Genomic DNA, 12,069 nt, shown 5'->3' with positions numbered 1-12,069 from the left:
TCCAATAGTTATCACAATAATAATAGCTAGCATTTATATAGTGTTCAATGTTTGCAAAGCTTAATGTATGTTATCTCATTTAAACTTCCTAAGGATAGAATATGACTTTGTCACTAATTTCCCCCTAAACCCTTAGTGAATCCACACTATCTTTAGGATGAAATTGAAACTCTTTAGCTTTGCATTTAAGGCTCTCCTTAATCTGTGTTCTACATACCTTTTCAGTCTTATTTCATACTAATGGGTCATTCCCCAAATGTAATACTCCATCTCTTTCCTCTGTATATTTACACAAACCATCTATAATACCTAGAATGCACTCCCTTCTCAACTCTGCCTCTCAGAATTCATGTCTTCCTTCAAGGTTTTGTTCAGGTACTACCTTTTCTTATGAAGGCTTTTTTTAAATTCATCTATCCTCTCTTTCTTCTCTAACCCCATTATTAAGACTTTTCTCTAATTTTCTTTGTTCTATCCCTTTTTTTCCCTAATAATACCTTTTTTTTATTATAGTGCAGAATTAGCAGATAGCTTTTTTGAACTTCATTAGGCTGTCTGTTAAGAGGCCCATATTTAAAGCCTGTTTTTGCATCACAGAAAGACCCCTCAGGATTTGAGCTCAGTCTTCCAGAACTCAGGGACACCTGATCTGGTTTGATCTGGTTCAATACATTTTAAAATAGAATTTTATCGTAATCTGTCAGAGTGGCAACAGATTTTTGAAAAGGGAAAAAAATTCCCAAATGGCCAACTGTATTTTATCATAACATTTGAGTAAATGTTGAGTCCTTAGGACATGACTTTTGGCATCTATATGATTTGAACTTATTTGTCAGCCTTTTGCACTATGCCTTTCTCAGTAACAAAAGCCATTTAAAACTTTTTCATATCATTGTTTTTTTTTTTTTTACTGTCAGCCTGTGGAATCAGGAAACTTGATACTAATTAAATATCATTTCCTTCAAGAATTAACTCACCTTTTTGAGCTTGAGAAATTGTACAAGCAGCACCTAGTCTTATCCCTACTCTTTGGATATATTTTTCCACCCATGAAGATTCTGATTTCAGTGATCATTCTGTTAAATAAAAATGTTGATGGGGAAGCGAGTACGACAGCCCTTATTTTATAGTGAAAAACCCCAGGTAACTCCTTTAATTGTGTTTTGACCATGACTATAGTTTGGGTGAACTGTTGCAATTTTTTACCAATATTCTCACTACTTGTCAACCTGGAGCTTTTTTCTCTTTTTTTTTTCCCAGGGAGACTGAGCTTAGCATTGATGTTTGACATCCCTTCAAAAGATTCATAATAACTATCTGGCCCTTTCGACATATGTCAGAATTTTCTGGGATGTTGAAAATCTGGTTAAAAAGGTCTTTATTCTCAACAGCATGAATGGGCCAAAGAGCTATTATACTTGTTTGTATATGTGCTGGATCTCTTTCCCCTTCCCCTTCCCCCCTCAAAAGAATGTAAGTTCCTTGAAGGAAGAGAGTGGATTTTATTTTTATGTCCACACAAAAAACGGAAACATAAATTAGACATTTTATATTTTAGTGCATTTTTAGTTTCAAAAGCTAGTGTAATAAACATAAGGGAAAATAATTTGTTACCACATACCTAAACATAGTTTCTCCTCTGCATTGTTCTTAATTTATATTCTGCTATTGTTATATAAGGAGTTTCATTTTGGAAGTTTTTGCGGATGATTCCCATTTTCACTGTTCTTCTGCACTAGAAAAATAAGCTACCAGTTGATATATAGTATGGTCAAGTGGTCAAATAAGTGGAGCTTTGGATTTCAGAACTCTGATTTCTCTTAGCGATTTACTTTAGACCTTTAACTATTGTCTTTCAGTTTTCTTTTCTATAAAATTGCTTATTTTAAAATTATTCAATAAACTACTGTGAAGAAGCTCTTTGTCCATTTCACTACAGTTTACTGATAAATAGCTACTGTTTTTTTTTTTCTCAGTCTCCCATTGGGCAGCTAGAAGGTGCAGTGGATAGAGCACTGAGCCTGGAGACAGGAGGACCTGAGTTCAAATTCAGCCTCAGACACTTATTAGCTGTGTGACCTCAGACAAGTCAGTGAACCGTTTGCCTCAGTTTCCTCATCTGTAAAATGAACTGGAGAAGGAAATGGCAAACCACTCCAGTATCTTTGCTAAGAAAATATCAAATGGAGTCATGAAGAATTGGAATGCTCTCATGCTACCGAAACTTTATTAGGAAATAGTTTGTTTTATATATTTTTGCTATTGAAACATGTGTAGGTTCATGGGCAGGTGTGTGCCAAGATGAACATGCCTTCCCTGGGCCTGAAACTCTGGACTAATAAATTTCCACTCGTTTACAAACCCAATTTATAATTGCTCTTTGACTATATGCAATAGTATATAGAAGTGCAAATCACAGCCATTGGTTACTAGATATGGTGGTTTAAAAAAATTTATTTCACAAAATTTTTAGTATGAGGGGTGACTAGTTGGCTCAGTGAATAGAGCACTGGCCCTGGAGTCAGGAGGACCTGAGTTCAAATTTGGCCTCAGACATTTGACACACTTACTAGCTGTGTGACTTTGGGCAAGTCACTTAATCCTAACTGCCCTTCAAAAATTTTTTTTTAGTATGGAAGATATTTTATCTTTAATATTGTAGAAGGCAGAATGGACAGATTTATAAAGTTGAAAAAGAGGGCATATAAGATTCCGTTCTAGAAAAGGATTTATTGCAATGTACATGGGACAGATTTGTTTTTTTCAGTTTTCAAATGCTTTATTAACTTCTGATTTACATCATTAATTTCCACCAGATTTTGAGTTACAAATTTTCTCCCTGTTTTTCACCTACACACCACCCCAGAATAGCAGTCCCACAGGATATCCCTTCCTCCAATCTGCTTTCTCCAATATCTTCCCCCATATCCCATTTTACTTTTCCAGTAGGGCATGGTGGATCTCTATGCTCCAGTGCCTGTATATTTTCTTTCCCAATTACATGTAAGATAGTATTAATAATAGTATATATGTATATATAATTTTAAACATTTGATTTTAAAACTTTGCATTCCAGATTCATTCCCTTCCTCCCTTGTCACCCACCCTTACTGGGAAGATAAGCAGTTCAGTATAGGTTGTACAAAAACGTTAACATAGTAGATTTATTGTAAAAGACTGACTGTATTTCCCTCCCTCCTATACCACATCCCACTTGTTCTATTCTCTACTTTGATCCCGTCCCTTTTCAAAAGTGGGTGCTTCCAATTTCCCTCCCCCCCCAGCCTGCCCTCCCTTCCATCATCCCCCCTCTCATCCCCTTCCCCCCCTACACTCCTGTAGGGTGAGATACCCTATTTAGTGTGTATGTCATTCCCTCCCCAGGCCAAATTCAATGAGAATAAGGTTGACCCCTTCCCTTTTGCCTTCCTATTCTTCCCCTCCATTGTAACCATTTTCCCTTGCCTCTTCTATATGAGATAGTTTACCCCATTCTGTCTCTCCCCATCTCCTTTCATTATATTCCTCTCTCAGCTCTTAATTTCCCATTTTAAGTATCATCCCTTCCTATTAAATTGGTCCTGTGCCCTCTATCTATGTATACCTGTAAGCATATATACACATATTCACACACACATTCATACGCCTGTATATCCTCCGATATAGACATATATATATATATACATATATATATATATATATATATATATATATTCCCTTAACTATTTTCATACTGAGAAAAGTTTTATCAATTACAATTATCATTTTTCCATTCAGGAATATTAATAGTTCAACTTTGATAAGTTCCTTATGATTTCTTTTCCTTGTTTACCTTCTTAAGCTTTTCTTGCTTTTTGTATCTGGGATGTCAAATTTTCTATTCAACTCTGGTTTTTTCATTAAGAATGCTTGAAAGTCCTCTATTCCACTGAATGACCATATTTTCCCCTGAAAGATGATACTCAGTTTTGCTGGGTAGGTGATTCTTGGTTTTAATCCCAGCTCCTCTGCCTTCCGGAATATCCTATTCCAGGCCCTTCGATCCCTCAGTGTAGAAGCTTCCAGATCCTGTGTTAAACTGATTGTCTTTCCACAGTATTCAAATTGTTTCTTCCTGACTGCTCGTAATATTCTCTCCTTGGTCTGGGAATTCCAGAACCTGGCTATAATATTCCTAGGAGTTTTGGGGATCTTTTTCAGGAGGTGTTCGGTGGATTCTTTAAACCTCTATTTTGCCTTCTGGTTTTAAAACATCAATTTCCTTGAGAATTTCTTGGAGGATGATTTCTAGGTTCTTTCCCTGATCATGGCTTTCAGGTAGTCCAGTAATTTTTAAATTATTTCTCCTGGATCTATTTTCCAGGTCAGTGGTTTTTCCCATGAGATATTTTACATTGCCTTCTATTCTTTCATTTGTTTGGATCTGTTTAACAGCATCTTAATTTCTCTTAAAGTCACTAGCTTCCCTTTGCTCCAATCTAAATCCGAGGGAATGATTCTCCTCATTGAGCTTTTGAGATTCTTTTTCCATCTGGCAAATTCAGCTTTTCAAGGCATTCCTCTCCTCTCATTGCCTTTTTGAGCCTCTTTCGCCAATTGAGTCAGTCTAGTTTTTAAGGTGTGATTTTCTTCAGTCAGGCTGTTGACTCTCAGTTTATAACTTTCTTGCATCATTCTCATTTCTCTTCCCAATTTTTCCTCCACTTTTCTTATCTGCTTCTTAAGGTCCTCTATGACCTGTAACCAGCTTGTATTTTCCTTTGAAGCTTTTGGTGTAGGAGTTCTGACTTCACTGTCTTCCTCCTGTTCCATGCTTTGCTCCTTTTTGTCCCCAAAATAGGAGTCTAATGTTGGAGTCTTCTGTTTGTTTTGCTTCCTTTGTGTGGTCATGTTGCCCCTCAGTCACTTGACCCCTGGCTTTTTGCCACAGTAGGACTCTGCCACCAGACAGGGGAGCTTTCGTCCCGAAGGCTGGGGTTTTCTTAGCTGCCAGAGGTATTAGTTAGGTGCCCTCCCTGAGGCCTCTACACGCTCTGGCAAGCTGGTCACACACCCCAGGACCTCCACCCTAGACCACAATCCAGATCCAAGCAGGTTAAAGCAAGAGTGATTACTCCTCAGACTGGTTGCTTGGTCCCCCTACACTCTGCGGGCCAGGAGCTGAAGCTGCAATGTGGCACCAGTGGGCATCTCAGCGGTTTCTTGCCCTGGGGGCAAAAGCTGGGGCACTTCCAACTACTGGTCCCAAAGTCCACACTGCACTGACTTCTCACTTTGTCCTTCGCATCTATGTGTTGATGAATCCGGAAACGGCCACAGCTGCTGGTGATCTGGAGTCCTTCCAGCAGGTGGCTGGTCAGGCCTGCCCTGGGGCTAAAACCTTGGCTCATGAGAGGCTGGGCTTGCCTGCACTGGCCGCTTGCTGACAGCCTGCCGGGCTGTCCTCAATGGGAGGTTAGCTTCTCTGTGTCATTTTGTGGGTTCTGCAGCTCCAAAGTTTGTTTTGAGTCCCCTTTTACATGGATTGGAGAAGGTGGAAGCCAGAGCCCCGTGGAGGTCCTGCTTCTACTCTGCCATCTTGACTCCTCCTCGACAAAATTTTGAAAGATACAATTATGCAAAAATAATTTTTTTTTGAAATTTAAAAATTAAATAAATGCGTATAATTAATTTGATCCTGTATATAATTCCTTCCACAACAGATCTCATAACTGAAAGAAGAGATAGCTTGCAAGTCATTTTACCCAAAAGCCCCCAAATTGTGCCATTTGCCTCTTTATGTTTAATATTCTTAGCAAATGAAAAGACAAATGGCTACTAAACTTTCATGTTAAATTCTTTTCTAGACTACTTTAATAGAAATGGCGAGTGAAGAAGAAAAATTGGAGATGTTGGATGCAGAATTTGATCACTACGTGGTAGATATGAAGCCTTTTGTTCTAAAATTACCACATAAGTCAGGTAAGATTGTTCAGTTATTATGTTAAGATATGTTGTTTTGGGGCGGCCAGGTGGCTCAGTGAGTAAGAGCACCGGCTCCAGTGTTGGGATGACCTGGATCAAATCTGGGCTCAGATACTCAGCACCACACCCAGAAAGAACTGGCTGTGTAACCTTGAGCAAGTTACTTAACCCCGATTGCTTAAAAAAAAAAAAAAGATATCTTGTTTGTGTTTTGAATTTCATTTGGGAAGACAGCATGGCTCAGTGGAAAAACCACCCAACTTATAATCATAGGACCTGAATTCAAATCCTGGCTTTACTGCTTGCTATGTGGCCTTGGGCAAATTAATTTAACCTCTCTCGTCCTCAAGTTCTGCTTCTGTAAACTGAGAGGGTTGGATTAGATGACCTTTAAGTTTTCTTCCAGCTCTGGATCTAAGGTCATTTGATTTTTGATCTTATAATTAATTGTTCTTTGACTATTGTAAGTTATCATTCTTAGGCTATTGTAAGTTTACTCTAGTAAAGTTTGGTTGAACTGATTAATTTTCAGAGTTGAAAGAATGATATTTTTTCTTAACAAATAAGAACAGAGCAATCCAGTAACATCGTATAACACCTTTAATCTGAGGCTAATTTAAGCATATTTTGTATTCTACCTTGTATCAAAATAATAAAAAGTAATCTCAGTACAACATTATATGTACTATGTTACAAATGAAACAGTTTTATAACACAGTCCTTTTGGTACTTTGACACCTTAATAGAAGAACATTATCAGTGTGCTTTTCATTTTCAAATGGTAGTTGAAGGTATTTGAAATATATTCAAAAGGAAGTTGAAGCATAATTAAACATTTAGCATAATAAACCTTCAGGTCTTCAGCCTTTTCTTTCTGCATCCTTTTTCTTCTTAAGGTGTGATTTTTTTTGAGTGTGTGTTTTTTGGAGGGGGGAAGGTAGGGCAACTGGTGTTAAGTGACTTGCCCAACATCACACGGTTAGTAAGTGCTAAGTGTCTGAGGCCGGATTTGAACTGTGGTCCTCCTGACTCCAGGGCCTGTGCTTTATTCACTGCGCCTAGCTGCCCCTTAAGGTGTAATTTTCTCCCATGTCAGTACAAAATTCTCTATTCTAACCTCTACAATCACAAAAAGAAATGATCTTGTAATTTATTTTCATTTATTGAGTGATTAAACTTTATTATGAATGAGTTTCTTCCAGTATGTTAGTTACCTCAGGAAAATATTTGCATATTAGGCCTTTTACCTTTAGTTGTGTAATGAATGGTTTTTACCCTTTTTAAAGGAATTTCAATCATGGTACAAAATAATATCAGGTATAAGGGAGCTGTTTCTTCTACCATGAAAAAAAATGCTCAAAACACAAAAGCCTCAAAGTAATCATTAATATATATTTAAGACAGAAATTATGGCCTATTTATCTATTTTAAAATCTTCTGTGATATAGAGACTGTCAGGAGACTTGTGGGATAGCTGAACAGACATTTCACATTTACTTTGTATCTGATACACAGTTCAAGATCTCTATCTTCTGACCAGCCAATCATGCATAGCTCATTCTTCTGGTGGCAGTCATTTTCTTCTTTGGGAAGGGTATAATTGTGAATAATTATGAACTCCTCTCACAGTTCAGTGACTTTGGAATTCCTTAGTTTGCGAGGTGGCTGCCAAGGCTAGAAACATCCATTTCTCAGAATTCTTGTTTGGTTACCTGTGCTCAGGGAAAGGAACATAAAGCCAAAGAGGCAGTTAGGGATTTGAGGTCCAGTATTAGGCTTATCTAGACAAGCACTGCATTGTGCTAATATCTACCATAGCTGCTGCTGCTGGAGATAGGGAGGAGGAGTGAAAAGGGAAGAAAATCCTTCTCCTCATCCCCTTCCACCATCAGGAAATTGAAAGGAGAGTGGGAAGCATTCCAAACAACAAAGTTGGAAAATTGAGGTAGAGGAAAACAGCAGCAGAGGATCTTTTTAAAGTCCAGTGAGTGAACAGCTCTTCTTGGTTTAGTCACTAGTCATCTTCAACACAGCCCTGTTGTCCAATCCAGAAACCTCTGATCATGTCTGTCCTTTAGCAGGGGGCCAGAGTATATGTGTCATTGGAAGAGGCTCAACTCCATGGGAAATGCTAAATTGTTACTATAGATAAATTTAATTGGTAAGGGGGATGGTGTAGTCTTCTATAGAATAGAAATGGAATTAAAAAAAACCACTTTTTAAGTCTTTACTGTAGGCTAAACTGGGGAAAGAAATAGAAAATTGAGACAATACTTGCTCCCAAGGAGCTCACATTCTTTTGGATTGTGACATCATATAAAGGAAGGCTCATGTTCATGGGCAAGGAGATGGGAGGATTGGGTTGGGCCAAAGAGAATCTCCCTTGGGGTATCAAGAGAGGAAGCAAACTCTGTCTCCAATTTTAACTAATCTTAAACTTTTTGAGTGATATCTTTTATTTTTATGTCACCTACATTTCCCACTCCCTTCTTCCTCTCAGAGAGTCATCTCTTATAACAAAGAATAAAATAAAAACAGTTCATTAAGTATTAACAGAGTCTGATATTACACACAGTGTTTGACTTCTAACCTCTGCAAAGAAGAAAGGGAGAGATGTATTTTTTAGAGCCAAGCTTAGTTATTTATTTCACAGTTTTTAGTTTCTGTAGTTTTCTTGTTCTTTCCTTCTATGCTGTGGTAGTCATTGGATATAGCACTTTCCTACTTTTTCTTACTTCACTTTCTATCAGTTCATAATAGTCCCTGCATACTTCTCTATATTCATTACAGTCATCATTTTTATAGTACAGTAATGTTCCATTATAATCCTGTGCCATAATTTATTTAGTCATTCCCCAAGAGATGGACATCTGTTTTGTTTTGAGTTTTCTGCCATTGTAAAAAATTCTGCTTTAAATATTTTGGTATTTATAGGGCCCTCCTTTTTATCATTGAACTTGTGATTTTGATATAGCAGTTAGCTCTCTTGGTTAAAAGATATGAACATTTTAGTCACTTTCTTAGCATAACTCCAAATTATTTTATAGAATAGCTTTTTAATTATTCTTGCCAAGGAGCAGTGTGGAATGGCTGGTAAAACTGGCCTTAGGGATAGGAAGCCCTGGGTTCAGGTCCCATCTTGGACACACTTGGCTATACGACACTGGGCAAATCACTTAACCTTTCAGTGCCCTAAGCAGTTTTCTCAGACTATAAGTTGAAGAGAAGGTACTGATCTACTCTGGAAGTTTCTTTACTTCAAATTCCCTCTGTTGATTAAATTATAGGTGTGCATATTCTTCCTCCCCTCTTCCCTTCCCATTCTTGCAGTTCAGGGGCTAAGCTTAATAGTTCAATTGAGCTGGAGAACAAGTACTGTTGGTACCCTTGGGGAAAAGCCCTACTTGTCCAACTTATTTATTGTTCTGATAAGTACTGTATTTTTACTCTTTGTCCTCCCTTTCTACATGTTCTAGATTTCACACACATACACACACATGTGTATATGCACACACACACACTACACACCACACACACACATTTTTTTACTATTCCCATTATTTCACCAGTGTTGGTACTCTCTCTGTTGACTTCACCAGTTTTGCTAGTGAAGCCTCTAGGGACAAAATGTGTTATATCTTTGTTATAAAAGATATTAGAGACTGTGGTGCTATAGTGCTGAGAGTATTGAATTTAGAATCTGGAAAGAACTGGCCTGTAATACCTCACTAATTCTAGCAATTACTTATGAGACTAAGGGTTTAACCTTTCTGAGCTCCATACTGTTTTCTTGAAAGTATAGGGGTACTAACATCTATAGTACCCACCATACAGATTAGTGGGAAACAGATAATATAATGCACAGAAGGCTCTTTTCAAACCTTAAAATTATATATATATATATATATATACATACATATATATACACACACACACGTACACACACCTATATTTATGTACACATATTCGTTATTATTACAGTATTGTTGCTGTTGAATGACCTACTGTAGTGAAATTTCATTTTATAAGTATGTATGATTCATGTTTAATTGATAAATAAAAAGCTTAAACTAATCATTTTGAGAGAACTGTACAGAGGGCTGATCATGGATCAGGTCTACCTGAGTTTAAATCCTGTCTCTGATATGTGCTGTGTGGCCTGGGTAGGTCAACTTAATTTTCAGTGCCAAAAGCAGTTTTTAAAGACCATATATAAGTTACATATTGCTAGTTGATCTGCATAAATGAAAGGAGTTTCTACACAAGGAGGTACCTCTACTGATACAGCTAAAGATATGGACGCCAACTTTCCACCTCCTCAAATTATTTCTACTTATATAATTTTTATATGAAATGTCAAATTTCCATTATTCCTACTTGAAATTTAAGTAAATGATTTATTTAGACTTGCATAATTTATAAACCAAGAAGTCAAGTTTTTCAGAAACATGACTCATATTCCTATGCTAGTAATGACATTTGCAAAGCGGTAAATCCAGTACTAATACATTTTATAGGCAAAACAAATAAACTTGACTTTTATAAACCCACGGGATTTAAGGCAGAATTATGATTTTGTTAGAGATATAATCTTCAAATTTAATTTGACTGATGATAGATTAATATTAAAATACAGTTTTTATGAGAACTAAAAGTATGCTATTGCATGTTAAAATAGTTTAACCAATGGATGTGGATTAGATAGTGCTATATTTTTAAAGTAGATTTTTAAAAGGATAATTGTTTTATGGAATTATCTGTAAGTAATACTCAATTATTTTCAGGAATATTGATAGTAAACCCTGTGAGTCAGATAAAAATCCCTGGTAATTGTTCCTTTTAATGGATAAAAGTTTTGAAATTTATTTTCCCAGTAAGTTTTTAAAAAGCTAAATAACAATTCAGTGATTGTATTTTATCTTCTTCTAGATTTGTACAGCTGGAATTACAGAAGGATTTCTACAGTACAATTGTTGAAATGGATTTTTTCTCTATTTTTAGAGAGGTCCTTACATTACCTTTCACTAGCAAAAATTAGTTTATATTTATTTCGAAATTCTTTGTTTTCTGAAATTCTTTTTTAGTAAAAATTTTCATAATAGTTAACAAAGTTACATTTTTGGACAAAGAAAATTCAGTTCATCAATATTTTATTTAAATACCTACTATGTATAAGTACCATGTTAGATACTAGAGCTACAGACTATTGGGTTTTTTTTTTTTTGAAGGGGGAAAGACAAGGCAATTGGAGTTAAGTGACTCACCAGGGTCACACAACTAGTAAGTGTGTCAAGTGTCTGAGGCTGGATTTGAAATTAGCTCCTCCTGACTTCAGGGCCAGTGCTCTATTCACTGTGTCACCCAGCTGCCCCTGTTTTGTTTTTTTTTTCTTTTTAGGACAAAGGACATGTATAAAAATGACAGAAATCATAGGAAAATGAGAAGTAGTACAAAGGCAAGAAGTCTAGGGAAAACTTTGCTCCGTGTATGTTTTTGTAATACAATCTTATATTTTCTGGAAAATATAGTAGTAACAAGTGTTGTATTTTTCTAGAGCGACAGAGGTGTGCCCTTTGGATTAAAAAACTATGTGAACCTTCAGGAGCAGGCACAGGAATAATGGGTAGGAAGAATCGGAACCTGTATGCAAAACTATTAATACATATGCTTAAACGAGGAGTTTTAGAAGGTCCTTTTACATACCGACCTGAAACAGGGACATTGAAAACTTTACCGTCTTACATGGTAGGTATCATCCAAATATGATTATTTATTTTATTTCTTTAGAAGGTATTATCAGCACATCATATCTTTTGCAGACAGAGTATTCTAAACTGGCTTTTGGTAAAATGAAGGCAAAATTATTTAATTATTGAATCAGGCTATTTAGGACTTTGGGATTTTATTACTACTCCCCCTTTTAGAAAATAAGGTAAAAATCTGCAGTCTAGATATTTAATCTTAAGATACTTCTTCCTTCTCAACTTTTGTGTCTTTTGTTTAACTCATATTATTGTTAGAATATATACATATAGATATATATAAATATATTTAAATATAAACACATATTTGAAACTTCAAAACTTTTTTATTTACCTATATTGC

The 12,069-nt window shown here is 36.3% G+C and overlaps 1 protein-coding gene across 10 annotated transcripts in view; it reads left to right on the top strand.

Moving 5' to 3' along the window:
• CEP112 (centrosomal protein 112) overlaps window positions 1-12,069 on the top strand; it is a 555,671-nt gene that overhangs the window by 19,193 nt on the left and 524,409 nt on the right. For 9 of the 10 annotated variants that reach the window (XM_069076590.1, XM_069076589.1, XM_069076587.1 and 6 more), the window contains 2 exons: window positions 5,847-5,961; window positions 11,519-11,709. In XM_069076590.1, the coding sequence (XP_068932691.1) occupies window positions 5,847-5,961; window positions 11,519-11,709 (306 nt within the window). Of the gene's footprint in view, window positions 1-5,846; window positions 5,962-11,518; window positions 11,710-12,069 lie in introns of those variants that run through there. The other variant, XM_069076596.1, reaches the window with a different exon arrangement.

The sequence above is a fragment of the Petaurus breviceps genome, unplaced genomic scaffold (assembly GCF_028583685.1).
Source record: "Petaurus breviceps papuanus isolate PSGF00001 unplaced genomic scaffold, PetGlider_PUasm1.0 90925, whole genome shotgun sequence".
NCBI lineage: Eukaryota > Metazoa > Chordata > Mammalia > Diprotodontia > Petauridae > Petaurus > Petaurus breviceps.
This window is presented reverse-complemented; position numbering and strand designations above follow the sequence as displayed.